The following is a 27,108-nucleotide window of genomic DNA, read 5'->3' on the forward strand; positions in this document are numbered from 1 at the left end:
CATTAGAGGACGTCATCATCCCAACAGCTTGTCTGGATGGTCGTAAAAGCAGGTGGTTCTGTACTAACTGGTGCTGAAGGGTCTCATGAATCAGAGGGCATGACCTGGGACTCACTGCCACTCAATACCTACGAAGTGCTCATTAGAGAAGCAGTATTCATGGGAACTCGCCTAAAGTATGTGTGATCCATCAGTCTTCTCAAAAACATATGCCTGGGATTAAGACACAGCAATTTAGAAAACAGCAGATCTGGACCATATTTTATCACTTCCTTAGCTATTATTTTAATCAATAAATTTTGCCAGTAGCATATTTTGAGAGAATATCATATGAAACCTGTAAGTTGTTTTTGGAAAATTTAAGTACTCCAGTCTTACTCCATATGACAAAGTAAATACAGCTTCATAAAATGCCATGAAATTGATTTGATTACAGTATTCCAGAAAATCATCAGTGATTCTTTTAAGAGTTTTATCAGTGTTTTAAAACATGATCAATACGAATATTTGTGAAGCACTTTCAGAAGTCTGGGGCACTGTACTAACTTAACATTTAAATTGTATAATAAATGTCAATTTAGTGATAACAACGTGGTTTCTTAAAATCTAATAACTTCATCTTTGAATGATCTGCACGTGCTATTGTCTTATCATAGAAAAAAATAATGCAATCTACTTTTATGTGGAAGATCTATACTATCATTCGTTTTGAAAATACTCCCCCTCCAGTAATAATTTTGAATGGTTTTGAAAACATTCCCTCTCCAGTTTAATTAAAACTGGAAAATTTGAAAGTAGTAAAAATGAACGGGTATTACTTACCTTTAAAATGATTTCTACTAATGAATTACTGTATGATGTAAGTATAAACTAAGGATAGAAAGTAATTAAAATGGGTCAATATGATCTAAATATAGCAGCCAAATATCAGTATTTACATTTAACACCAAATACAATAGAGCCCTCCGCTTAAGTTCCCCATCCATAAGGAAGGCTCACTGAAGACCATTCTTCATAGTTACCATTCAGTGGGTGAGAGCTCAGAAGAAAAAGCCAATTTACTCTGTTTGCACCAACATTATATATTTTAAGCACATAATTTGTACAGGATACTCTATTTTTTGCAAATATCTTTAAAAGTAGTTCTGAGTAGTTGTGGCCTATAAGCAAGATGTGCATAAGAAGCACCTATGCAGAACACATGCAAACAGCTTAGGTCACATCCTCATCTATCCAATTACAATATTTTAAGAGTAGGATAAAAAATCAGTGTGTCTAAAATTTAACTCTGAGGCAAAAATTAAGGCTAAGAACTACCAATTTCTAGACTCTGAGTTTTTTTAAAGATGGATTAGTAGCGGGGAGGGGATGCAAACTGGTGACCTCTTTTTTTTGCCTTTAGGATAGCATGCACTGTACCGTTTTTACAGGTGCCACCATTCCATGACAATTCATATTCATGTCACCTCCAATCTCAGCAAACATCTGAATTTGCAATTACTGTTTTAAGATTACAAAGGTAAATAAACGTTGATACTTTGATAAGTGTCAGGAAGTCTAATAAGGAGTCTATATAATTTATGGCATTTATTCCTCACATCAAAACTCTGAAGTAAGTGCTATTATACTCAGTTTTAAGACAAGAAATTGAAGACTTAGCAAAATTAACTTTCATAAAGCCCCATGACAAGGGTAGAGCTGGAATTCAAACTCAGGTTTTGCATGATCTTGTAATCGCAGTTACTTCCTGTCATGGTCGGGTTCATGTATCAACTTGGCCAAGTGGTGGAACCTGTTTGTCCAGTTGGGCAAGTGCTGGCCTGTCTGTTGCGATGAGGACATTTCATAGAATTAAATCATGATCATGTCAGCTACATCCACAGCTGATTCCATTTGTAATCAGCCAAGGGAAGTGTCTTCTGCAATGATGATGCTCAATCTAATCACTGGAAGCCTTTTAAGGAGGATTCAGAAGAGATAGGCTCTCTTCCTGCTTTGGCTGGCGAGCCTCTCCTGTGGAGTTCATTCAGACCCTCCATTGGAATTGTGGCTTCACAGACTGCCCTGTGGATTTTGGACTCTGCATTCCTGCGGTGAGACACTCTTATAAATTTTATATTTGTGAGTGCTCCCTGTTGATTGCTTCTCTAGAGAACCCTAACTAATACACTTGCCAAGACAGACTATGAGAGCAGAAGTAAAAAACAAAAGCAGGCCTCATCAGAAAGTGTCTCTGGATTCCAGGGTACATGCAATCATCAAAACAAGAGTCATCGCCTTGTTTTAGCAGTTCTGCAGTGGTGTCTCCAAGATCTTTTAGAGAAGAAATAGTTTACCTCCACGAATACTACTGATTAGTTCTCCTAAAGAGAAGAACTTGAATTACCACATACTCCAACTTGGTGGCAGGTGTCAATTAAGCTACTGGGTACAGCAGAGGCTGGATGCACTTTGTAAGGGAAAAGTAGAGGAAATTTGCAATTCATTTTGAACGGTTAGGCATTTCACATTTTCAAGGAGGCAAAATGGGAAGAAGGTAATTATTTCTTACAGAAAAGGCGACGAGATGACAGTGGGAAATATCATTAGGAAAAAAAGATAATTGGAGGGTTAGAGATAAGAATTGAGGCAACGAAGACATTTTGGAAAAAGATATTCCATTAAAATAAAACCGGGAGATTATAAATCAGGGATCACTACTGACTCACCTGTAACATACACTTTCGGTACATGGATTATGCACTTTGACTATGACAAAGACATGCTGAAAGTGAGACCGGATGCTTTTTGGAGTAAAAGGAAGTGCTCCAGGCTCTTGGAAGACAATGGTAACGATGTCATTTCCTATGTGCCTTTTCCTCAGAAGCTGTAGTTAAGAAAGTAAACATACACACGCAAAGAGTTACAAATTTTTCTTAAAAAATGGAAAATAGATACAATTCACTCCTTTTAATTTAAAAGAGTTGTTTAGAGAAGTGGAGTGATACTTTGGAAATTAGTCCTGCTAAACTTGGCAGAGAAAAAGTAAAATGTGCTGCATCCAAAAGACATATGGGGAAAAAATTTCATCTCTTATTTTAAAATTCAACTTGTATTCTGTCTCCTTTTCATTTTTATTGAGTTCCCTTTTTTTTACTAAAATAATTGCAATTTAGATCCCAAAGAGCTTTAAGAAATTTTATAGTTAACTCTCTTCAATTCCAAATGAAGAGACAGAGTTCAAGAGTTTACAGATTTGCTGAAAAATCCTAGACAATTTACCTTTTAAGGACCTAGCCTTAATTTGTATTATGGGCAGTCATAAAAACATGCATTTCTGCAGCAAAAATACAGGAGACTGCTATTTGGTGGCCAATGTATTCAAACTTATTAATTGAAGCCTAGCATTTTAAATGCAACTCAGAAACACAAATTCTATTAGACGACTAGCCAGAAAAACTAATAGTTCATCATCTTTTAAACTGTAAATGTGGCAAGGAGGAGAAAGAACCCCAGACCAGTAACATTTTAACTACGCATTTATTTTTAATGCTCTCTCTACCAAGAATGCCTTGTTTTTGTCCTAATTTCATCCTCAACATTGCAGGTTTCTCCTTGGGTATCACCTCCTCCGGAAGAAACTTCCTTGTCAAGATTACTTGGTGCTCCACCTACACACCCCGGGTCTATTTCAATTCTAGTAGTTGCACTCTATTTTAATTGTCAGTTTGCTTATCCTGGACCAGGCCATAGTCTTTACAGGGGCTTCTGATGGAGTGTCCAGTGCATAACAGGCACTCAATACACATTTGCTAAATGAGTACATGAATGATACTTATTTATGATTATGGACATGGAAAACTGTGCGTTAAAATTGTGATGAATTCTTTCCTCTGAACACATCACCAATAAATCCTTATACAAGACGCGACATAACTTTATGGCAAGTGAAGGCATAGTATTTGTGCTCAAAAAGGTTGTGCTCTTTAGATTTAATAGATGCAATAATCCTTATATGAGTCGGTGATGTAATTACAGGAACAGGTAAACTCAGGTAGTAAATCTCACCTTAATAGCAATAACAAAGACAACGACCTTGCCTTTAAATTCGGCACCTACAGAACACACTTCACCCTCCAGAGCATTAAGTTCAACTTTTAAAACCTTTTTAAACACAGATTTAGAAAGGGATTTTATTGCCAGGCCCTTGTTTTGGGATTAAATGTGATAAAGGCCTGAAAGTGGGAATTAAATCTTCATTCTCCCAGTATTCTCTATATACCAGTTAAATCTCAGATCTGTATGCTTGAAAAAAACCTATTTAAATCTCATGATTAAAGTTACAAATACACACAAAGCATCTTATTGTCTGAGTGAAGTTTTATATCATATATGGAGTAGGTCATTAAAATAGACCCAGCAGGCCATCCTAGAAATGTAAGTAAAATGTGTCATTTTAAAAGCATGTAAAATAGTCAGGAGCAAACTAGGCAGCGTACACTGTATCATCATTTACCATAAAATAGTGCACAGCTATTAACAACAATAAATATCTCACTTAAAGAAAAGAAAAATGAAGCAAGGATTAAATGCATAAAATGAACATCAATAGACCAGCTGAAAATTGTACTAGGCTAAAATATTCTCATTCTCTTCCCCCCAAATTGAAATGAATGAGTCACGTGTATAACAGGACGATACTTACCTAACATTGTGTTCGACCTATTTATTGAATACACATAGTTGACTTACCCTGTACTTTACTCAATAGCCTTGAAACGCAGGAATTCTCTGACTGTGGAATGGAAAATGGAGTTCACAATGGCCAAGGCCAAACAGTGAGTCTGGTGATTCCTCCTTTCCCAGCGATTACGGTGTGGCTCCTGCCTGCCGGCCAGCCCTCCCAATCAAACATGCAATGCAGGGACTGACTCATTAGTCAGTGCTTCATTACTGTTGTTACTGCAACAGCAAATTGGATGGCTATTCCTATCCAGTTTCTCTCCCTCTTTGAAGGAAGAGGTTGGGCTCAATTCTATACTTCGCCGCAGGAATAACAAGTACAAGTTAAAGGAAACTACAAGGTTGGTGATCTTGACAACATGCCAAACCAAGGGTTCCCTTTTCTAAGCACATTCTTTCCCTTTGTAAAAGGGGCCAAAATTGTTTTTAAGGCAGTCTGGTTAACCTAATCGTGGTCCCCTAATGAACTTTGCAAAAAAATTAATAAAAATGAAGAGGACGGGCTCATTTAGAGCAAAAGCTAAAGCCTTTTCTTGAATAAAATAAGAAAATGAACACTATGTCCACTAATAGGAAGTTTGCTTAGAAACTAAAGAAATACAACATTTGGAAAGTTAACAGAAGCATTAATCATCTTTCTTAAGGTACATTAAAAATTTTTTTCTACAGTATATAGTTATGTTTTTCTAACTGGTGAATGAAATTCTGTACAGTCAGATTCTGGAAATGGAAAGGGCAGGAGTTTGGCAAACCCTATGCAAAGGCAGTCCAGTAAAAAATGAGAAATGTATATTCCTCTTGGTGACCAAGAGTCTCGAGCGTTAACTATTTTGGGAGATTAAAGAAATGGCATCTTATGGGATTGTGGAACTTCTCTTAGCCATAAATGTAAAAAGTCATAATGCTTTTCAGTGCCAGGAGAATCAACTTTGTATCTTCAACTGCAAGAGTGATTTAATAAATATTGTATTTTACAGACATGGAGTCAATTTTACTAAATTTCCAACACTTGAGTCAAGCTGTGAAATAGGAATAAGCTCTTGTTATGACAAGGAAAGTGAAAATGTGATTCTTTATCCAATTTCATGGAAAAAAAAATGCTACAGAAATAGCAACCTTTGAATTTAGTCTCAATTCCTTAAACAAACTGAAGAATTTCACAGGACCAGTTTTAATTTGGTACAACAATGAAAAGCAAATGAAAATAAATCACTGTCAGGCAACCATACTTGACTGGATCAAAATGGTACAAAGTTCATCCAGGTTAGGTCTAGTAACCACTATATAAAAAGGCTTATTTTTTAACTAAGCAAGAAAGAAACAAAGTTATTTTGCACCTAATTAGGGAGCGGTGAGGGGAATAGGCTCCACGATTTGAAAGAGCAGCATCAGCATATATTTCAGAAGGTTTAGAAGAACTAGTTAGCGAAGAGAAAGTTTAATTTGAAGCTAGGAAATGCAGAGTTCCAGAGAGAGTCTCTTGTCTTCAGAAAGAAGCAATGATCTGAAAATTAACTGGCTTTGGCCAAAGAAAAAAACTGTACCATTCAATGATCATCTTACAGATTTTGAAATTTAAAAAGATAGAAATACACCAAAAAATAAATTTAAAGCTCCTGTAAAAATCAAACACAGGTTCAGGACAAGGATCCTTAGGTTTTAATCTAAAAATCCTGTCAGTATGGGCATGATTGACAAACTAGTTTGATGTGATGCCCTCCTACCTCTCAGATTTCACCAGCTACTCCTTTCTCTCTCCTTATAAAGCTTCCAGACAGCTGCCCTACATACAACATGCCAACCTCATTCCTACAGTATATACTCTACACTTGCTAACCTCTTGTTTGGAAAGTTCCTTCCCTTCCCTTGAAGGCTTCTCCTCCTTCAGAGGGCCTTCCAAATTTTATACATACATACACACACACTCACTCACTCATATACTGTATACTCCATAGTGTGCACCAATGGTTAGTATTAATGTCTGAGATAAAGTTTCCTATAGAAAAGGAAATGGAGAAAAGTACTTCAATAAAAAAGGGGAAGGGACACCCAGTATAAGTCACAACATAAATACAAAAGATCAATATTTAGAGAAGTAAATCCTTGCCCTGCCCTCCACTGTTCTTATCTCAGATCAACAAGATCAGATCAAATTTAATGTTTTAATGATTCATCAATGATTTACCATTTCATTAACCACAATATTTTAAAAATACCAAAAGTAAATGTACAAACTGGTTAAACAATACTGATCATTTTGCAACAGAAATAAAGAATATGGATTTTAAATGATATGCTAACAAAGTAAAGATGAGAACAGGATTATGAAGATGCAGGCATCTCTCTTCTGATATTGGGTATTACCAACCCTCATTGTAAACAATAATTCTTAATATCTGGTTTAAGTCTACATTCCTACCTAGGGTCCAGGAATAAAGCTGATCATATAAAGCAGCGAGCAGTTTGTCTTTCCAAACTATTTACATTATTTACAGATGAACCCAAGTTCATGGTAGAAGACAATCCATCAGTGTAATTAGAACCTTGTTTTACAAGCATGTAATGAGACATATTCCTCTAGTACTTTAATGGTTCCTTAGCACTATCAAGTAGGGACTTAATTAAGGAAGTACACAAACACTTTCAAAGCAGGGGCCTACAATCCGTCTACATTATATGAAAAGGGTTCCAATCTTGTCCCAGATTTAACAAGCTGTTAATTGTAATCTCTGCAGGTGCCACGTCCCTCATGTATACAAGGCCAAAGACTTACTAGGGTAAGATCAGTATTTTTCAAATGTAATCTTAGAACCTACATGTTTAGTCTTATTCTTCAGCTGTTTTTATGGGGCTCCTGTCAACCTTAGCTACTCCAACTTTATGCATGCATTGAAAAGGGAGAGAGAAGAGAGGAGGAAGGAGGAAATAGAATAAAGAGGATGAGAAAAGAAAGAAAAACAACAGCAAAAAGAAGAAACAATTTGCTAAGTGCCAGGCACTGTGCTACCTTTATCTGTATTATATACTTAGTTTGAAGAAAGGGTTTCTCTACCAAAGTGAAATTTGAAAGCCAATGGACCAGTTAACTTCTCAAGTTCTTTCCACTGATAAAATCCCATGATACCTTAAATATGACTGTCTGCAGAGTGAACAGCAGAGAAGCAGGCACACAGGAGGGAAAGCCCTGGGAAAAGGGATCTGACTGGCAACAGGTTCAGGTGGATTTATGGGAATTAACTGAAAAGAGAAAACCAATCAAGAGTAATGTTTCTTATCGTTCCCTGGGTCTGGCTATATTTTCTTTTTAACAGTCAGAGACATTCCAAAGATTAAACTCTTTTGCAACTTTGGTGAACTCTCTAAAGACTCTTAATACATCTTGGAATCAGCTTTCAGCTTGATTTATTATAAGAACGAATGTAAGAAATTAGATCTGACGTGGACAAGTCTGGGCCAGTTAAATAGTCACAAACCTCATGGTGCTAATGAGGCCAAGGTTTCAGTCACAATTCATGTACAGACCAGTTAACTCTGCCAGATTCTGTGGCTTCAAACTGCATTCATGAAGCCAGCTGGTCAGTTCAGGCATTTATACCCTTAGTATTAGTGGAATTTGTGGTCATGGGTGAGGAGGGTTGGGGTATGGAAAGAGTTTTGTAGTTAGTAAAACCCGTAACGAATTTGGAATGTACATGTCAGAAGATTGCAAGGCGACGTAAGTGTTCTACAGGGAAAACATTCTGTTGATGATTCATTAGTAGCAAAATGTCTTATTAAATGTTAAGGTAAAAACAGTTTTTTGAAATCACTGATAAATTAGTGTCTTACTTTCTTAACTCTTCAGTCCTTACTTTTTCATAATAGATCTTTAGGCTTGAGAACAGATAAATTAAGTTATCTAAAATGCTTGTATTCTACAGGTAATAAATTACAAACTAAAAACCAAGTTTTAAGTGCATTATATGTATTAACTCATCTGATGCTCATTATTATCATCTGCAAAAGGCTTCTTTCACTCGTTCACTCAACAAATGCTACTGAATGTCTTGTATGTCCTGATAGTGTTCTAGGAGCATGGGGACAGCTCAGTGAACAAAACAATAAAATACGCCTTGCTTCATGGATAAAGGAAACTAGAACTTAGAGGTTTGCCCAAGGTCACCAAGCTAGTAGCTGGCTCCGAAACTGTTGCTTCTAATAACTATGTTCTGCCGAAGCTTTTGCAATCAAGAACACCTCAGTGGAGGGCACTAGAATCATAGAATTCTAAATTTCAGGTGCAATTTACATTATAGAATCCAAAAATGCCTTTTGTGTGCCACCTCCAAACCCACGGAAACCATCTCTGAAAAACAGCATTGTTTCTGTCTGAGTCTTGGTGTTACCCTGGAATCCTTCTCCACACAGTGCTCCAAGCAGCCACTCTTTGCTATCTAGACAGGGTCCTCATTTAATACTTGAGAATATCAAAGCTTCAGAGACCAACATTCTACCCAAGGCCACAGGGCAAGCGCATGCCTGAAATAGGCACAGAACACAAAGTCTATTGACCCTTCTCCTGCCTACTTCACTCATCGCCTTTACATTATGCTTACTTGCCCAGACAGCCTGTTAAATATATGTAGATATCTCAATTAACGACATACAGGGTCATATCAATTCCATGTACAGTAAGCACAATAAAATTTTTTTTTACTGTTTTCTACCTCTACCCTCATCAGCCTAACAAAATCATTCAAATTAAAAACAAACCAAAAATTAAAAAAAAAGGATAGTCAAAAGAAGTCTTTAGGCTATGGAGTTTGTAAGATATGGTCTCAAATTGTAGGAATTTAAAAAATTTTTTAAATTTCCAGTTCGGGAAGTTTAAAACACACATATACATTTTTATTTCTTGTGTTCTCCACATTTTTGTGTGTAGGATCTTTTAAGAGTAGTTTCAGTGAAATAAAGTCAGGTACAGAGAATTTATAAACCCAGAGTTTAGTTACCATACAATTAAAAGCAGGCAGGAGAAGCCAGTTTTGTACTCTGTTAACAGGGAAGTTAAGCAGACCTCAAAACTCCAGAGGTCGTCCCATGTGAAAGGATAGGGCCAATTCCATTTGGAGTTCAATGACTCAAGTAATTAGGGAAGTGGAAGGGCTTTGTGGTTTGAATACTCGATGACTGGGGTCAAAAGTCACTGGCTTTACTTCTGCTAAAGTACTGGCAGATTTTCTTGGCGTGAGTAACCCCTATCAGTTTTCTGGGCAAGAATTCCCACAGAGTTTAATCACTGAATGATTCTCAAGTATCTACTGGACAACTGTACTGGTTTATATTAAGCTTCTTAATATCCAGTGAATATATATGGTATTATTCCAAATCAGTTTTTTAAGATTTAAAGCTCTTTTACAGTAAAATTTATACATACATGTGATCTAGTGATTGTGACTCTGGCTCACAAAAGACACACAAATATGTGGCCTAGAGACAGACACCTGAGCTTCTCAGGGCGGTGGGAGGAACTGAAAACTCAGGAAGGACAAGGGATCGAGGTAAGAATTAGAGAACAGCAAGAAATTCTAACTAGCACAATCAATGAAAGGGAGTGGTTAAGGGGTATAGAAAAAAAATAGGGGAAACAAAAGCTATAATATATTGGGTAGATGGCAATACTAGCAGTAAAAGAGAAGGAGGGGTAAGGGGGATGGTATATATGAGTTTTTTTCTTTTTTCTTTTTATTTCCTTTTCTGAATTGATGCAAATGTTCTCAGAAATGATCATGGTGATGAATATACAGCAATGTGATGATATTGTGAATTACTGAATATATGTAGAACGGAAGGATCATAATAAGGTAAAGAATGTTTGTGTTTGTACGTTGTCATGTTTAAAAAAATTCTAAAGAAAAAGAAACTCTAACTAGCAATTATCATGAGAAGAAAAATGGAAAAAAAAAGGAGCTGTTGCTACTTAAGGTAAAGCGTCTGGGTCAGGAACCAGGGACAAGATCCATGAAGTTCTTGCAGCTAGTGGTGGAAGAAGGAGAGGAGGCTGCTCAGCTTCTTCTTTAGAAAAATGCAGGTGTTTACTACCATTGTAGAATTTTATGAATGTTAAAAAAAGAAAACTGTTCTAAAATTTATATAAATAAATTAAAAGTTTAATTTATTTGGCAAGTACTTATTTTATACTCCTCTGTGGTCCTTGGTGCTTTAATATGTTTAGAGCAAAGAGGTAGAATTTCTGGGACATCAGGAACACTAAGTTTCCTAAACAAGAAAACAATACATTGATTTTCAATCTGGATTTAATCTAAATTCAACAAAATCTCTAAAATTAAACGACCCTACCATGAACGAGTTGTGAGACCCTGAGTAAGTCACAAACCTTTCTGTAAATAAATCTTCAGAAACCAAGACAGTTGATCTCTTAAGAGTTTTCAGCTCTAATATTCTAAGAGCCTGTAAGATTCTAAATAAGATGCAAAATGGCACCATCTCTATCTCAAAGATCCTTCTCTATCCCAAACAATCCTCAAAGTCCTCTCAAGCTCATAGGAAGTACAGACATGCCATTGCAAATATTTCCAATACAAGAAACAAAGCCAATTCTACTATCAGTCTTCACAACAGAATTTGCTCAACCAATTTTATAGTTATACCAAAAAGGTATAACTGTATATTATTTATGATACTTTAAAGGTTCTTAATTCTTGCATGCAAAGCAGCCTCTAGAAAAAAACAAATTGCTCTGAAATAATTTAAAATCAGCATTGAATGAGGAAGAATCATACAAAATAGGACTGGTAGCAATTGCAAATAACATTTTATATAAATAAGTTATTCACCCATATGCAAAACACCTAAATTCTGGTCATATAAATGGCTTTTTTGTAAATATTCAGTTGACACTGATTCACTTTAAGATTTGACTAGTGAGCAGTAAAGGTGAGTAAGAAGAATTTCTCAGTTTTATATGGAAAAATACAATAAATTTGCATAATTTAAACCTTTAAAACCCAAATACTTCCAAATGATGAGATAGTCATAAGCTCTCATGCTCTTCAAGAAAAACAAAACAAAACAAAACAATGATTCTTCATAAATTCCAAATTCATTTATGTTATCAATGGCTGGGCTCAGCTCTAGGACCCACTGCAGCTGGGGGAAGACGTACCTGTTGCCGATTGCTTGGCATGTAGGGCAGCATGGTGGACACATGGAACATGAGCTCATAATCTTTGTACGTGGTGTACAGGGAGTGAGTTCCTGTAGAATCAGCTGAAAACAAAATAATAACCAAAAAAAAGGGTTAGACAACTACAAAGTTAGGACTTTTATACTTAGTAAGATCATTATTGCAAAAGGCAATTTGAGTGGGGAAAGAAAACAAACTGTAAATTCCCAGTGTCTTGATGTTGACCATTCTCTTCTCTTAATATACACTCTTTCTACTGCCTTCCAGCCCATCTCAGCCTAAGTATTTAGTTCTCTCTTCATCTGCTGTCTCCCACAGGCCTTGGCTCTTTTTAATCTTTTCCTTTCTTCTTCTGGGTTCTCATCTTCACAGAACTGATCTAGATGATCCTCCAGGGGTTAGGGTCTGCTACATGAATAATTGAGCAAAGGAGGGAAGAAGCTAGAGGTTTGGCTCAGTGCAGGTCTGCATGCAATCGTGTGAAGGATATGAACTAACCAGCACTTATCCTTGTCCCATCTCTGTGTATTTGTGTAGTTATCTCTTAGCTATTCTTGTGCATTTGATTTTCTAGGACCCAGAAATAAGAAACAGGATTGGCTTGATATGGAAATAGGAACAAAAATTATTTAAAATTTCCTCTTGCTGAATGATGCCATGAATTTTTCTCCTTAAAGAGATATTCTGGAAATAGAATATCATACAGTCATATGAATTACGAATACAGAGAATGAAATGCAGTCTCTTACTGTATATTATGCACTAAAACACATGTTAAAAAAAAAAGATGCCATCTGAACCCTTGTTAATCATAAAGGTATTCATCTTTTGAAAAGCAGAATGATTTTTTAGAAATTCAAAACACATTTGTATTGTCAATGAGATTACCTCAGGTTTAGCGTTTCAGACACCTGAACCAGAATGATGACTATAAAATATTTAAGTAATAATTTAGAGGTTTAATTTCGAATCACTTTGCATATGGATAAATGAAGACAAAAAGATAGAAAGTAAGTCATACACAGAATACAGGGCTGCATTTCCCAATTCTTAATCTACATATAGGTTTATTTTTCTGTTTGTAAATAATTTAAAATGGTATGCAACATCATTTAAAATGAAGTCTATTTCATTGTTGGGGAAACTGTAGAGAATAGTCATCTTGGGTTAAAATATTTTAACCTACAATTTAAACACTTCATGGGCTTTTATTATTTTCTATATAAATCCTATAGTATGTCTTTCCAATATTTTTGTCTGGTTCAGAGATGGTCTAGAAGAATCTCTAGAAAAATATGTATAGTTTTTGGATACTCTGAAAAGGGACTCATAAGGTAATTTCATGAATAAAGGGAATACTTAAAGTATTTACATAGCAATATAGACAAATCAACTTCATTATGGCCAAACAGGATATTCATCTAATAATGTATATACCAAGCATTCCCCAAATAAAGGTATTTTCTCTTTTAACTATTCATTAAATTGAGCCAATTTATTTGCTATTTTTCACAGGACTTCAAGGTATTCCATTTTGCTTCTCTTGGCTCAGAACCTTGGCAATGAACATGACTTTGGAGGTGAGCAAGCATAGTTATATGGGTAAGAAAAAAAGCTTCTTTCATAAAGAATTACATCACTGATAATGATGATGAAGGTCGTCTGATGGAAGAGCTTGGGTACATTCAATTACTCCCGTCAAGACATTGTCATTAGGATGCTAAAATTCAGTAGGAGAAATACTGACAGATACTTAAGAGTCTAGTAAACATGTTTCAGATTCACAAACTTGCAGTGCAAGTTGTATTGGCAGGGTGGGGTGAAGGTCAAAATGTGATCAGTTTGTCTAGCCCAAGTAATAATGTTAAATAAAATTCTAAAATTAAATATTTTAAAAGTTTTTGTCTCAAACATAAGCGTCGCAATGGAGAAAGTAAACTAACAAGAATTTACCATCACACGACATTCCCCACTTCGGTTATTCTTCCTATCTACACTAAGCAAAGGCTGCCCAGTGCCAGGCGTCGACACGCCTCTCTGACTAGCAGAGCATTTTAGCTGCACACATGCCCTGTTCCTATTCTATTTCACTGTACTTGAGGACAAATACATTTTAGAGCTGGGACAGACACCTGAGATGTTTCAGCCCAACACCCTGAATTTTATTTGTGGGGAAACTGACGCCCAGATTTGACCACAGACCTACAGGCTGAGAACTAGAACTCAATTCTCTTAAATTTCAGGAGATTTTTATTTATCTGTTCCATGAAAGATATAACATTTATGTGGCCATTCCTTGAAACAGAATTCTTAAAGTACATCTCATCTCTCCTGAAGGGATTAGACTTTGTTGTAAGCCACAGGTGCCCAATAAAATACCTAGTTCATAAAAATCCTTGAAGATTTGATTATTAGAGTCAATGCATAAAAAATTAGCTCTTAATGTTTATCATCTCTTTGAACAAAGGTGCTTAGTAATGCATCTGTAATATTTCAAAGACATTTCTAATGTCATAAATATTCAAAGGTGCTAATTACATACTAGGGAAATTACTTTGGATTATCTGTTACAGTTTTATGGAATATACTGATCCAGAGTTCTTATGACTTTATCTCAATCCAATCTGCTCAAGCGAGATGAGGCGTACTGATAACTAACTGTTCAGGTCAGCAGTGATTTTCCACGGGGAAGGGACATGCCTAAGGGCCCCTCACAGCATCTCCTGGGGGTAGATGGAGGTTTGTAGGGATTTTGAAAAGAAAAGAAGAAAAGGCCTCCTTTATCTTTTTAAAATAAATGGATATTTCTATTTTGTGTGTCACAAATCATTCCCTAATCTTTATAAATCTGAGAATGAGCAATATGGCTTCAATGCCAACGGTTGGAGTCCAACCCTGGTCCTTTTCTTCAGGTCTTGTGATCATCCTGCAACTGTAACTTTCAAAAGCTGGTCTAAAAACCGAGAACTGAGGACAGGCACATGATGACCTGGATCATTAAATTAAAAAGCGCCACCCTAATCTCGATGAGTGTCACTGAGGGTCCTGAGTTGACTGGATGCTGTGAGTCGGGCGTGGAGACTCAGGGGCACAGGACAGAAAGCTGCCTGGCCAAGAGGCCGCCCTGCGCTCCACTCCAGGCCCTGCCAACCCTGGCTCTCCAACACTGAAAATGCGCACTTCAACGGGCTTGTCTTAAGTTCCCTCAAACCAGGAAGGGACTAGAGACTCACAAACACACCCCCCCCCCACCAAGTTGAAAGTCTCAGCTAGAGTTCATTTGTTTTTAATAACAGTTCAAGCAAAATTACCTAGTGTGGTATATTAGGGACTGACAACAAATAAATAACACCACATATATAAAGATTAGAAAAATATATATATAATTTTTGAGCACCATAAGGTATATGGTGACCTATAATGGTATATAATGATCTAACTGAAGACATTTGAGAAAATCACATATCATAGGAGGGTATAAAATTGGCCAGTCATGAGTGGCACACTCCTTTTAAAACTAATAAGAGCCACTCAACACTAAGGTTACAGAAAAATATAATGCATTAGCTTTTTAATCACTGTTCAAATTCCTCTGCTCAAGTTTTGTATCCTGGAACAAACAAAATAAGCACGATAGTATGACATGAATGAATGTGTTAATACTTTGTCTCAGAAATGAATGTAATTCTCGTCCTTGGTATAACTGGAAACAAGGGTATAACAGAAGAGGTTAGGCCAAAGAAAGAAGAAAATATTAAAGGATTTTTCACCAAACACTAGGGAATCTCTCTGTTGGAGTTACAAAGGAAACAGAATTGGCCTTTTGAGCTTCTGATGTGAAGCATATACCTCTTGAGAAATGTGCTTCTTGCTCATCTGAGGAAATCTAAACTGTATCCCAAATAAGCTTACTAGGCTGCTTCTGGGGTCAAGGACATGAGGCCATGTGATCACTAGCTTAGATTTATGTGGTCTGCCTACCTTTGGAGAATGAAACTTGCACACACACAGAAATATAAAGCTTACTTTTATTGTCTAGCTGAGCTCGATATTTACTAAATCCTTTCAGCCGCACTCTCTGGCCCAGAAGATCAAGGAATTCTTCAAAAGCCGGCCCTGCTGTCTCATTGTTATACATCTCTTCCTCTGTGCTCTGGCCCGCTTTGCAATAGAGGATCCCAACCTTGTGCTGAAAGCTCAGCTGAAATAGAAGAGAAATGCAGTTATTTGGCATAGAGTATCAAATGAACTAACCTCAAGTGAAACTAAAATTAAAGAAGCTTGTAATTCCATTTTTAAGAAACATACCTGAACACTGCTATAGGCAAATAAGCAAAACAGTAAGCAACTATCACAATGCAAGATGCCAGAGAAGAAATAAAACTAGAAACTAACCAGAAAAAATGTTAGAACCTCTAAGACATATAATGTATGTGATTGGCATGTGAAATTCGCCAGGTTTCTAAAAATGACAGGCAGTCCAGTTCAAGCAACTATTTAAAAATACAACTGTAGAAGTACTTAGTCTTATACACTTCATATAGTGACTAACATTATCTTCCAAGTCAGAAAAAAAAAAGGCCATGAGCTTTTAAAAGTTTTCCTTTTCTTGTTCCTAATGCTTTTTTAAAAATTTGAACACAAATAAGTGAAAATATGTAAGGCTGTTAGAAAAAGCAAACCAATTAAGATCTGGTCAAGAAAGAGTCCCAGTGGAGATTGTGACATACGTATGTAAATAGAATAGTGTTTTGTTTCAAAAAAAAAGCAACTTTGGCTGTACAATTACAGTCATTTCTTAGAGTTTTACTATCTGGAAAAGAAAATACTAGCTACATATATAAGACACCATAAAACATTTTAATAGCAACTGAAGAGTTCCTGCTGTAAGTCTATCTCGCAGTCAATTCCTTGTCACAGTGAAAACCAAGGCTGGGGAGAAACTGGATCCATTTCTATAGCTTTCCTGTTTTCCCCAAAGACGAAATATTTCCTACTCATGAAATGAGCGCTCTTAATCTTACTACCAGCAATCTGAGCCTCAAAGATTGACAGATTATCAGACATCACTGATTCCCAAAAGACATCAATCCAAAACACTGCTCACTCTTATTACCAAGCTGTAAAACAGAGCCTTAATCAAAATTCATAGCTGACTATATCAGTAAAATAAGGCAAAATGATACTCATTTCCCTTGAGCAGCAAAGTGATAAAAGCAGTTTCATCTGCATTATCTAATGACAATGTACAATGCAAGAAAGGCAGAGAGACACCTGCTTGGGTAATCTAAGGAGAATGCAGGAAACATTTAATTTTACATTAGAATAAATTTAGAGGTGAGCAAGTAGAATCAACGGCCAAGAGATTCTAGTACATTCTGACTTTTCTTAAGTGCTAAAGGAGAATATAAAAGGAAGCACATGGCATTTCCAACCTGACTGAATCTGCCACATATATTGATGGATAAGGTCGCACAGCAGAAATCCCACGGTTTGGGCAGCCACACACTCCCCAACCACACAGAAAAGCTAGTGATTCGTACACCTCGGGCTGTTAGGGCAGGAGATGGTGTGCCTAAGTTCCTTAATACCTAGTGCTATACATTTTATCAAACTAGTTTTTTAGTAGGGTCAAGCAAAAAAGATTTCTGTTTATCCAAAAGTTGAGGAATAAATATTCCTGATTGACTCAGCCATCCAAATAAATGAGATACCATGTTTAGCGCAAACGGCCCATCATCTTCAAATAAGTTTTAATACAATAAAAATATTATCTGATTGCAAACATTAGTTACTCCTGAGTGATTCAGAAGACCTTTCAAGGCCTTAAATTACAATTAGGGAAGCACTTATTAGCATTTATTACCACAGATGCTGAAGAGGTTAGGGACTGTAAGAATCTGTACTGATAGTATAGCATGCCTGCAAAAACGTTACATCCTGGATATCAGGTTTGACTTTTCTTTCACTCACTCTCAGAGGAAAATTTCAGCTCTTTAGTTATTTAGCCTTTGCCTTAAAGACAGTCTGCCAGAAATGCTCTAGAGTGATAAGGGCTGCTACATATAACTCAAAGGTCCCAGCTGCCCCAAATGCCTGTGCATGTTAGAATCTGCCGTTTCCTCTGCATCTCCCAGAGAAAGAGGCATCTGCCGTGCAATCATCCTCATATTCAGTGCTTGCTCTGCCCTGGTAGCTGCTGGCCCTTCTGACAGCCCTCTCCTCAGAGCACTATCAAGGATGTCTGCCACCCCCTCTAGAAACCACATTTGTGTGGGTCGCCCTGATCCCCAAGGCCCCTTCGCTACATCTTGGCCGTCTTCTGTCTTAGGAATCTTAGTAGGGAACCTCCTTGTTCTTCCAACGTCCATTTCCTTGGGGGGGGGGATGCCTAAAGCAGAGCTGCTGGGGGCCCCAAGGCTTAGGGCAAGATGTGGTCTCATGTTGGTTAAGCAAAGCCCTCACTACACTGACAGTCTCTCTCTCTTTTTCAAACCTGCCAAGATTTTAATTAGATCTGCTCAGAGGCCTGTTGGCCCAAGCTCTAGCTCTAGTGAAAACACTCCATAATAAACAGCATAGCATGTGTAACACACAAGTTTAAGAGATACATGTATTCAATGACCAGTTCTTTTTTGATAAGAGCTTGCCAGATGAATGGTTCACAAAATGTAACTCAGGATACATATCTCTGATGACTTGTTTACTGTAAATAGCCGCTAGTTGTGTTATGTTTCCAGAACATCAACTAGTTCCCTTCCCCTGTCCCATATTATCGACAGGCCCTTCCGACATGGAAAAGTTGGAACGGGCATAGCCCAAATACCCCTAGAGAATGGGAGAAAGATCAAAGGTGATGGTTAAGTTATACAGAGAAAGTCGGGTTTAACAAATGAGTAGGAGTGCTGAATCAGTATATTGATATTTCTTGTAGTCTCTAGAACCTTAAAGCAGTTAGAAATAAAAACTGAAAATTATGGAATTGTAACCATACCAAACTTTGAAATCTGTTCTACAACCAATTGTTACAATGTACTTTGTAACTTACTGCTTTTTTTGTACATATGTTATTTTTCACAAAAAAGGAAAAAAAAAGAAAGGGAAGGAAGAGTATAATAGAGAATATAGGATTTAACAAATGAATATGACTGCTGAATCAATATATTGGTATTTCTTTTGGTCTTCAGTGCCTTGGAGCAGCTAGAAGAAAAAATGAAAAATTGTGGAACTGTAATCCACACCAAACTTTAAAATCTGTTCTATAACTACTTGTTAAAATGTACTCAGAAAACATATTACTTTTTTGTATATATGTTATTTTTCACAATAAAAAGCCATTAAGAAAATAATATAATGAAATACTCAATGAAAAGGATCTATATTCTCTGAGTCTCTTTCATAATAAAACTTCTGAAAACAAGTTAAACATAAGATCAAGCATTATTATTTCTTTAAACATTCCAAAAATCTAACAACATACTCTTCACCTTAACCCTGTTAGGGCAAACTGGAGAGTCCAGATCCTGATGTACCAAACTATCCAATTCTATCAGACCAGTGCTTCATTTCTAACCCCTCTCCAGCACAGGCTGAGCTAAAACCCTCACCCCACTGCACTGGTTTAACCGATCTGATGTGAATTAGAGCCGTTCCCACAGTGCTAGGGTAGAACCAGTCTGGGACTTGGGTGAGAATACTACCGCACATGAAAAATATTCACTCGTGAAATTCCACACCACTTTAGTGCCGAGAGCCAAACATATATTTAGGCTGCCCAGATAGGCAGACAATCTAGCACATTTATTTCGTTCTTGGGACAGGACAAAAACTGACTGTTCTAATACTGTAGCCAGAAACCTCTTGTCAATAATGACAAGAAAGTTTAATTGAAGGTGACAAAATAAACAAAACCTCAGAATTGCCTTGAAAACAAATTCAAGTGTGCAATAAAGCACTTCCACTGAATTCTCCCTACTCATTCTACTATGTCTGAGCATGCATGCTCATGTATTTATACCTGCTTTACTTCATTTCTGATATGTGAGTTATAAATACAAGGGAGTGGAAGAAGAAGGGGGCAGCGGCCTTACAAGCTAATTAATCATTACGCCAAAAATGTTATACTATTGCTTAAGATCATGAGCTACTAAAATTTATCTGAATAATTATTTTAAAACATCAAACTATGTATCTAATGAACTTACCTATTATATAAATTAGGAGGATAATCTTAAAAAATTAAAAAAAAAAATAGGCAGAGGAGGTTTAGAAGGTGAGAGGTAAAAATGTGTAGATTACAGCTATGCAATCTTCAAGGTCCTGTTTAACAATTAGTTTCCTTATTATTCTCCATAGCATTTAGCCTTCCTCCTTAAAACCTTTTAGCACACTTGAAGATGGAATGAATTATCTGAATACCCTACTGTATCTCCTAAGACTGAAATGCATCTCATGGAAAGAAGATACACTCAGAGTATACATCAGTTCAGGGTGGATAACAAACTCCTAAGAAACAGAAACCAACGATATATTTATCTGGTAGAGTTCAAGTTTAGGTTATGCTTAAAATTTTTTTTTAAATATAAAACACCCTTGGAACAGTAAAATAAAATCAGCCTATCCTGTCCTGGGCATATTTACTATTAAGAAAATGAATAAACAGCATTCCCTGGATTAAACTCTCAGCCACCCTAACAGACATGTTAGTGGCAACGTGAAAGGATCCTTGAGGAACTTGAAGGTCATGTGGGATGTAAATTAGAAACGTCACGTAACATGGGAATCAGATGCCATTAAGAGTTGTGGAATGTATTGTGCTTAAGTCTGAACACGATTATGGACGTAAAACTTTACGGACCAAAGTGGAACTTCAAAAGAAAAAAGCACGACATATATCCCAAGCTATGAAATACATTGGTTTGCTTAAAGGTGAACCCAATGTTCAAAATCATATTGACATCATATTGTAAACAGATGTTCACTAAAAGTACTTAAAAGACTTAATTTTTAAAACTGCCCGGTACGGCTACTAGATGCTCTACTGTGCAGACATCCCTAATACTACCTCATTTCATGGGGAAGACAACCAAAGGTAACTCCCACGAGTTTCTCTCTTCACCCCCACGGATGACAGCTACCCCAAGCACATGGCCTCCAGGGCTCTGGGATTCCTGCTTGGGGAAGTTGGACCCATCTATGGAGCTCTCCACAGTAGCCTCAGGGGACTAAACACTTCACCCACCAGGCAAGAAAATCAAGACAGCACCCACCATTCAGCACAGTGATGAGTTTTAAATGAAGAACGAAGATTCAACAGAAACATAAAGGGGTGAAGAACTCACCACAAGGGTGGCAAGCTCTTGTCACCAGTTCTCCTGGTATGATGTGAAAACAGATGCTATCCTTCCCTTTAAGTCTGCTTCAACGCTCAGGATTTTGCCCGGCCCCAACACATCCTCCCTAGGTCTCTACTCTGGCATGTTCACAGACTTTACTGGTCACGATACTGGTAATCCTACTCTGGGTATAATATTATTTTAGAAGCCAACTGCTCAAGGTAGGAATTTTAGTTTGGTTTTTGTTTTTAATGTGCCAGGCCTTTAATTCTTGAGACTGACAGATTTCAGGATTACTCATTTTGAATGTAAAAGTGCCAGCTTCTTTTTACTAATAATGCAGTGTTAACTTGTTAGACAGTTCGATTACAATTTTGTCACTTTAAGAATTCTAACCATCTGAAGTCTCAAATATTCTACTTCACTACAATGAATATTACTAAGTCAATCAAATGATACCTCATACTCTCTCTAAGATATGCAAAAGAAATTTCATTGGGAAATTCTGAAAATATATATCACCACCATCCTTTTTTATTAAAAAAAAAAAAGCAGACATTAACAACAAATCTATTCATTTAAAATAAATTACATGCACTTGGGCACCTATAAGTCTGTTTCTCCCACAAGTTATCTTGAATATGACTTGAAGGTAACTTGAAACTTAAAAGATCTCTCCATTTTTACCACCCCAATTCTGGCCATCATTAATTCTCTCCTGGATGATGTCAATAATCACATAATTGAGCTCCAGGCCACCACCAGTCTCTACCTTGACTCTCTGTCCAATATTCTTCTACCAGAATAATCTTACTAAATACAGCTCTGATCTCGTCACGCACTGCTGGGAAGCCTCTAACGACTCTGAACTGTCGGCGGAACCAAGTGTATTACCACTTGAACTGTAGGCAGAACCAAGGTGATTACCTTAGCTGAACAATCAATTTATGTGCTTGGTCTTATTCCTCATAACCTTCCTTTATATACCCTTTCCTCATAAAGAACAAACAAAAAATTAGATTGGTCAGTTTTCTGAAATAGTCAACTATTCATTACTTCCCTCTTGAAATCCTACCAGTATAAATCCTAAAGACCCAGTACAAATGCCATCCCCTTCAAGAAATTTACCCAGCCAGATGTTAATTCTTCTTCCAAAGCACTCGCTGTGTTTATACCTCACCAAGATCAATTACCATACGCTGCCTTATAGAGTGCTTTGTGCCTCCTGGTCTTTTTTGGCCCCATGGGCTAGGGACCAGGTCTTAGTCATTTTCACTCTTCTTAATGCATGCTGTTCACAACCATCTGTTGGCATGATGCCTTGCACATATAAGACAGAAATAAATGTTTGTACAGGGAAAGGGTCAACGTGAGTTATTCAAAACCTGGGAAAAGAAACTACCCACATCTGATAATTGTATAATCAGACAAGTCACAACTCAGCAGGAACTGTATTATACAATAAAGGTATTGTGTTTCTAACTAGCTTAAAGGCATATTTGGGAAAGCCAGAGAGAAAATGCTTTAAGGCATTAAAAAAACAAATGGTCTTAAAAGAAAGATGGAGGAGAAAACTCAAACATGTTGACACATAGATACAAACATACATTCTCACGCATTATACACACCCCTTGTTCATCAAGCTTCAGAAGCTGTTCCGAGACCTTGGGTGAGTTTGAAGCCTGTCTCAGGCACTGAATGCTCAGCTCTGGAATGACATATTCCAGAACTTCCTTGAGAGGCAGTCCTCTTGCAGTACCATGCCGAGCAGTAGAAGGTATAGCATCTTCCAAAATTGCTCCTCTCAGCGTTGTAAGCTGTAGGAGACAAGACTTCAATTAACATTTACTAATATTTAATTAATATTCACTCCTGGTTACCTATTTGAGGCATAATTTTTACAGTTGCATTACAAAAAGAAGAAGAGAGGCAAGGCTCTTTTTTTGAGCAGGGCCAAGGAGACTAACACTCAATTTAAAGAAGCAAAATCAAGATTTAAATAGTCTTTCAATAGTAAAAGATATATAGGACTTAGGAATAATACAGGCTAGGCTGAAATGATCAGATGTGTGTCTAAAGAATAAGGAAGAAGAAGACAAAGCACTGTTATGGAAAAATAAGACATTTCTACAGTTTTTTAATCCCAACTTGTGAATCACATTGACAAGGAACTTAAGAACATGAGAATGTGTGTACCCATAATCACCTTTCTCCCATCCTTCCTCTTTTGATTTTGTCCATTTTATCACCTCTGGTTTTCTTCCCTCTCTTTCTTCTCTATATCTATTTTAATTTTCCATTGCTGACAATTCCTTCAGCTGAACAAGGACATCCAATTATGTTCCAGTTTGCTAGCTGCCAGAATGCAACACACCAGAGATGGATTGGCTTTTTTTTTTTTTTGCATGGGCAGGCACCGGGAATCAAACCTGGGTCTCTAGCATGGAGGGTGAGAACTCTGCCACTGAGCCACCATGGCCCGCCCCGGATTGGCTTTTAATAAAAGGGGATTTATTTTGTTAGTTCTTCAGAGGAAAGGCAGCTTTCAACTGAGGTTCTTTCTTACATGGGAAGGCACAGGATGGTCTCTGCTGGCCTTCTCTCCAGGCCTCTGGGTTCCAACAACTTTTCCGGGGGTGATTCCTTCCTGCATCTCCAAAGGCCTGGGCTGAGCTACGAGTGCTGAGATGAGGTATGCTGAGCTGCTTGGACTGTGCTACGTTGAGCTCTCTCATTTAAGCACCAGCCAATTAAGTCAAACATTATTCATTACAGCAGGCACGCCTCCTAGCCAACTGCAGACGTAATGAGCAACAGATGAGGTTCAGGTACCACTGGCTCATGCCCACGGCAATAAACTAGGCACCTTCAGGTGGCCAAGCTGACAACTGAATCTAACTACCACAAATGACATGGATAGTTTACTCAGGGCTGAGAAGACCAAAACTGAACTGTGTGCTTTATGATTGGTTACATGCCCTCAAATACACCATGAGAGCACGGGATCACTATTCTCAATACAGCCTCCAGATACAATACAAAGAGGAAAACTGCAGCACTGTAAATCAAGAGACCTGCTGGTTCTAATCCTATCTCCTCCACCTCTGCTAATAGAGTTGTTAGAATAACAACAGCAGGAGTTTTACTGATGGTGCCAATAATGGTACCTAACATTTGAAAATGCTCTATGATGTTACCCCTGCCCAAGAGAAGTTTGTAATGATTAGAATGTTCTCTATTCGCACATGTAGATACTGAACACTTGAAATGTGGCTGGTATAACTGAGGAACTGATTTTTTAATCTTATTTCATTATAATTACCTTAAATTTAAATAGTAACATGTGCCTAGTGGCTACTGAATTGGATGGTACAGGTCTCTTATTAAGAATAGGCCACTTCAAGAAAGGGGCTTTCCTTTATACATATCCAGTCTAGAGAATACTTCACTGTAATACCTAAGAATAAGTAAACTGCAGAGAGATTCAAATGCCCATACATGTAACTGGAAAAAGGGTTCTCTTCCCTTTATTAGTATGATCTGGAAGGAGTCAACCAAAATATATATTCTGAAATATTTGCCACATATATATCCCTCTAATTAAAATGGGTTAAGAAAATAAAAACTTAAAGTACAGGCCAGATCTAATTCTTTACAAAGATCAGCATCTGTCCTTCTTTACTTATATGTAGTAAGCCTTTTGTTAAAAAATCTCATGTTCGCACAAATAGGACAAGCATGGAATTGATCTGGGACACTCATTGTAATGAAGTGTGGGTAGGCAGAACTAGTCTGCAGGTAAAAACACTATTCAAACAATTACTCCACCATGAGGGATCTGATTTTGCTGTGCTAGATTGTTTGGCATAAATTGCACAGTTCACGTTTGTTTTCCTGTCTTAGCCCCACAAACCTTCCATTTTTATCGCCTTATCCTGTTGATGCAAGGTGGCAGTGAAAATCATTGCCACTCATCATCCATATCAAGTTTTAGAATTTTTCTACAGAAACCACAATTATCATAAATATTACAATTATTCTTTAATGTTAATATTAAAAAATGAAGACTAGCAAAGCAGCCATATTGAAGGTGGTTTTACAAATGCTACCTGTGCCCTGGAAATTGTCCTTTCAAGGCCCTTCTCTCAGGTGTGGAAGAGCCTGGCTCTGGAGGCAGCCAGCCGAGGGGTCCCAACCCCAGCTCCACTGCTAAGAGGCCAGGGGGAAGCAAGGTGCCTAAGCCTCTCTCTGGGCCAGGGTCCTCATGTGAAAAGGGGATGCTGTGTGCCAGGTTCCCGATAGAGGAGAGAAGTTGCCACTTAGCTGGGGAACGTGTTCAGGTGCTGCTGTATACCACTAAGGTTCAAATTAATGTGTATCCCAGCATAAGCCTTCCTTGGGAAAGAGCCCACACGGTACCTTAATAAAATGTAGCCTTGGGAAAATAAAAGCGGGATGGCCACTCATAAGGATTAAATAAGGAAACACATGTAAAGCACTTAGAAAAGCGCCAAGTATATGGCAAGTATTCAAGAATTACATTACAGTTATTATCTAAGATTTGGATATAAACTCATATTTATATTCAGTAAGTTATAGAGATACTTGTATATACAAATCTTTACAGAAATCAATGGTACAACATTAACAGAAGTCACAACATCAGTAGACAAACAAACCCTAGAGAGGGTATCTCCCCATCACGTGGCTAAAGAAAGGTTTTCTCTGTCTTCAGACTTTAGCCCAAGGAAAAACAATGCACACCAGCTCCAGTACCTCACTAGTCCTGAAAGCTACCCGATAGTTGAACTGGGACCCTTCTTTCTCCTTGGCATCTTCAACTTTCTCTCTTCGGATGCTTATTGCCACAGGGCCAAGGTTTTCATCTATGCCGAAGTAGTTTTGGTGCTCTACAACAGAACAGAGCAATAGCATCAAAACAAACAGAAATAAATCAGAGCAAGGATGGATATGTTTTGGCCTACATATCAAATCTTTGAAAAATACAACATGGCTCTGGCTACACAATGATATCCTGATATGTGTTTGATGTTAACGTAGCATATCAATGTATTTGATTTCCAGATCAGATATGCTTTAACATTTCATTATCTGTTACTTCCTTCTCTCCTTACTTTCTACTAGTTCATGAGCAGCAGAGGCACCCCCGAGTTGTGATTTTTGAATTATGCAAACAGCATCACTGGAAAGAGTGGGTTGCCATTCCTAGAAATGGTCAAGAGGAACACTGATACTGTAAACCATTACTGAAAACGATTCTCCCCAACCTGGGACAGTAACCTCTTTACCTGAAATGAGGCCATGAGGGGTTTCCTAACAAGCCACTCAGACTAGCCAGATCAATCTTGGTGATCAAAAATGTGGCAAATAGCACCCCTTCATTACCATGTCACTATAGCACCTAATAGCCTAAGGCAAAATTCAGACAGAAAATACATTAAAAAGTCATGAAGTGGCTGAGGTCAAATTAGCTCTAATAATGCAGTTTACTATGCTACCAGTTAATCATTTCTTTAACAGAAATCATTTCTTGGTCCTTGAGGAATTTAAAATAATATAATCTCAGTGTAGGAATGGACCTTTAAGACCAGCCTGTCCCTCTAGCACAGGAATCCCCTGGACAGCATCCTTCCTAAGAGAAAGTCTTCCATTCACACTTTCTCAACAATTATATGTCAACTATTTTCTGTTTTAGCAATGGGGACACAGGGTAGACAGTACAGAAAAATCCACACTCAAATTAATATCCTAGTTTGAATAGTTCCAATGATGGAAAATTCACTACTTTGTCAGCAAGTTACTCTGGACTATCCAACAAGGTTTCTTATTTGTGCTTCATTGCAG

General features: G+C 37.4%; 1 protein-coding gene across 4 annotated transcripts in view; it reads right to left on the reverse strand.

Annotated features, from left to right (window-relative positions):
- SIPA1L2 (signal induced proliferation associated 1 like 2) overlaps positions 1-27,108 on the reverse strand; it is a 245,756-nt gene that overhangs the window by 71,689 nt on the left and 146,959 nt on the right. For all 4 annotated transcript variants that reach the window (XM_077168347.1, XM_077168346.1, XM_077168345.1 and 1 more), the window contains exons 4-8: positions 26,020-26,153; positions 22,872-23,060; positions 15,935-16,109; positions 11,888-11,991; positions 2,709-2,866 (exon numbers count right to left, since the gene is read on the reverse strand). In XM_077168347.1, the coding sequence (XP_077024462.1) occupies positions 2,709-2,866; positions 11,888-11,991; positions 15,935-16,109; positions 22,872-23,060; positions 26,020-26,153 (760 nt within the window). The remainder of the gene's footprint in view (positions 1-2,708; positions 2,867-11,887; positions 11,992-15,934; positions 16,110-22,871; positions 23,061-26,019; positions 26,154-27,108) is intronic.

The sequence above is a fragment of the Tamandua tetradactyla genome, chromosome 7 (genome assembly GCF_023851605.1).
Source record: "Tamandua tetradactyla isolate mTamTet1 chromosome 7, mTamTet1.pri, whole genome shotgun sequence".
Taxonomy (NCBI): Eukaryota; Metazoa; Chordata; class Mammalia; order Pilosa; family Myrmecophagidae; genus Tamandua; species Tamandua tetradactyla.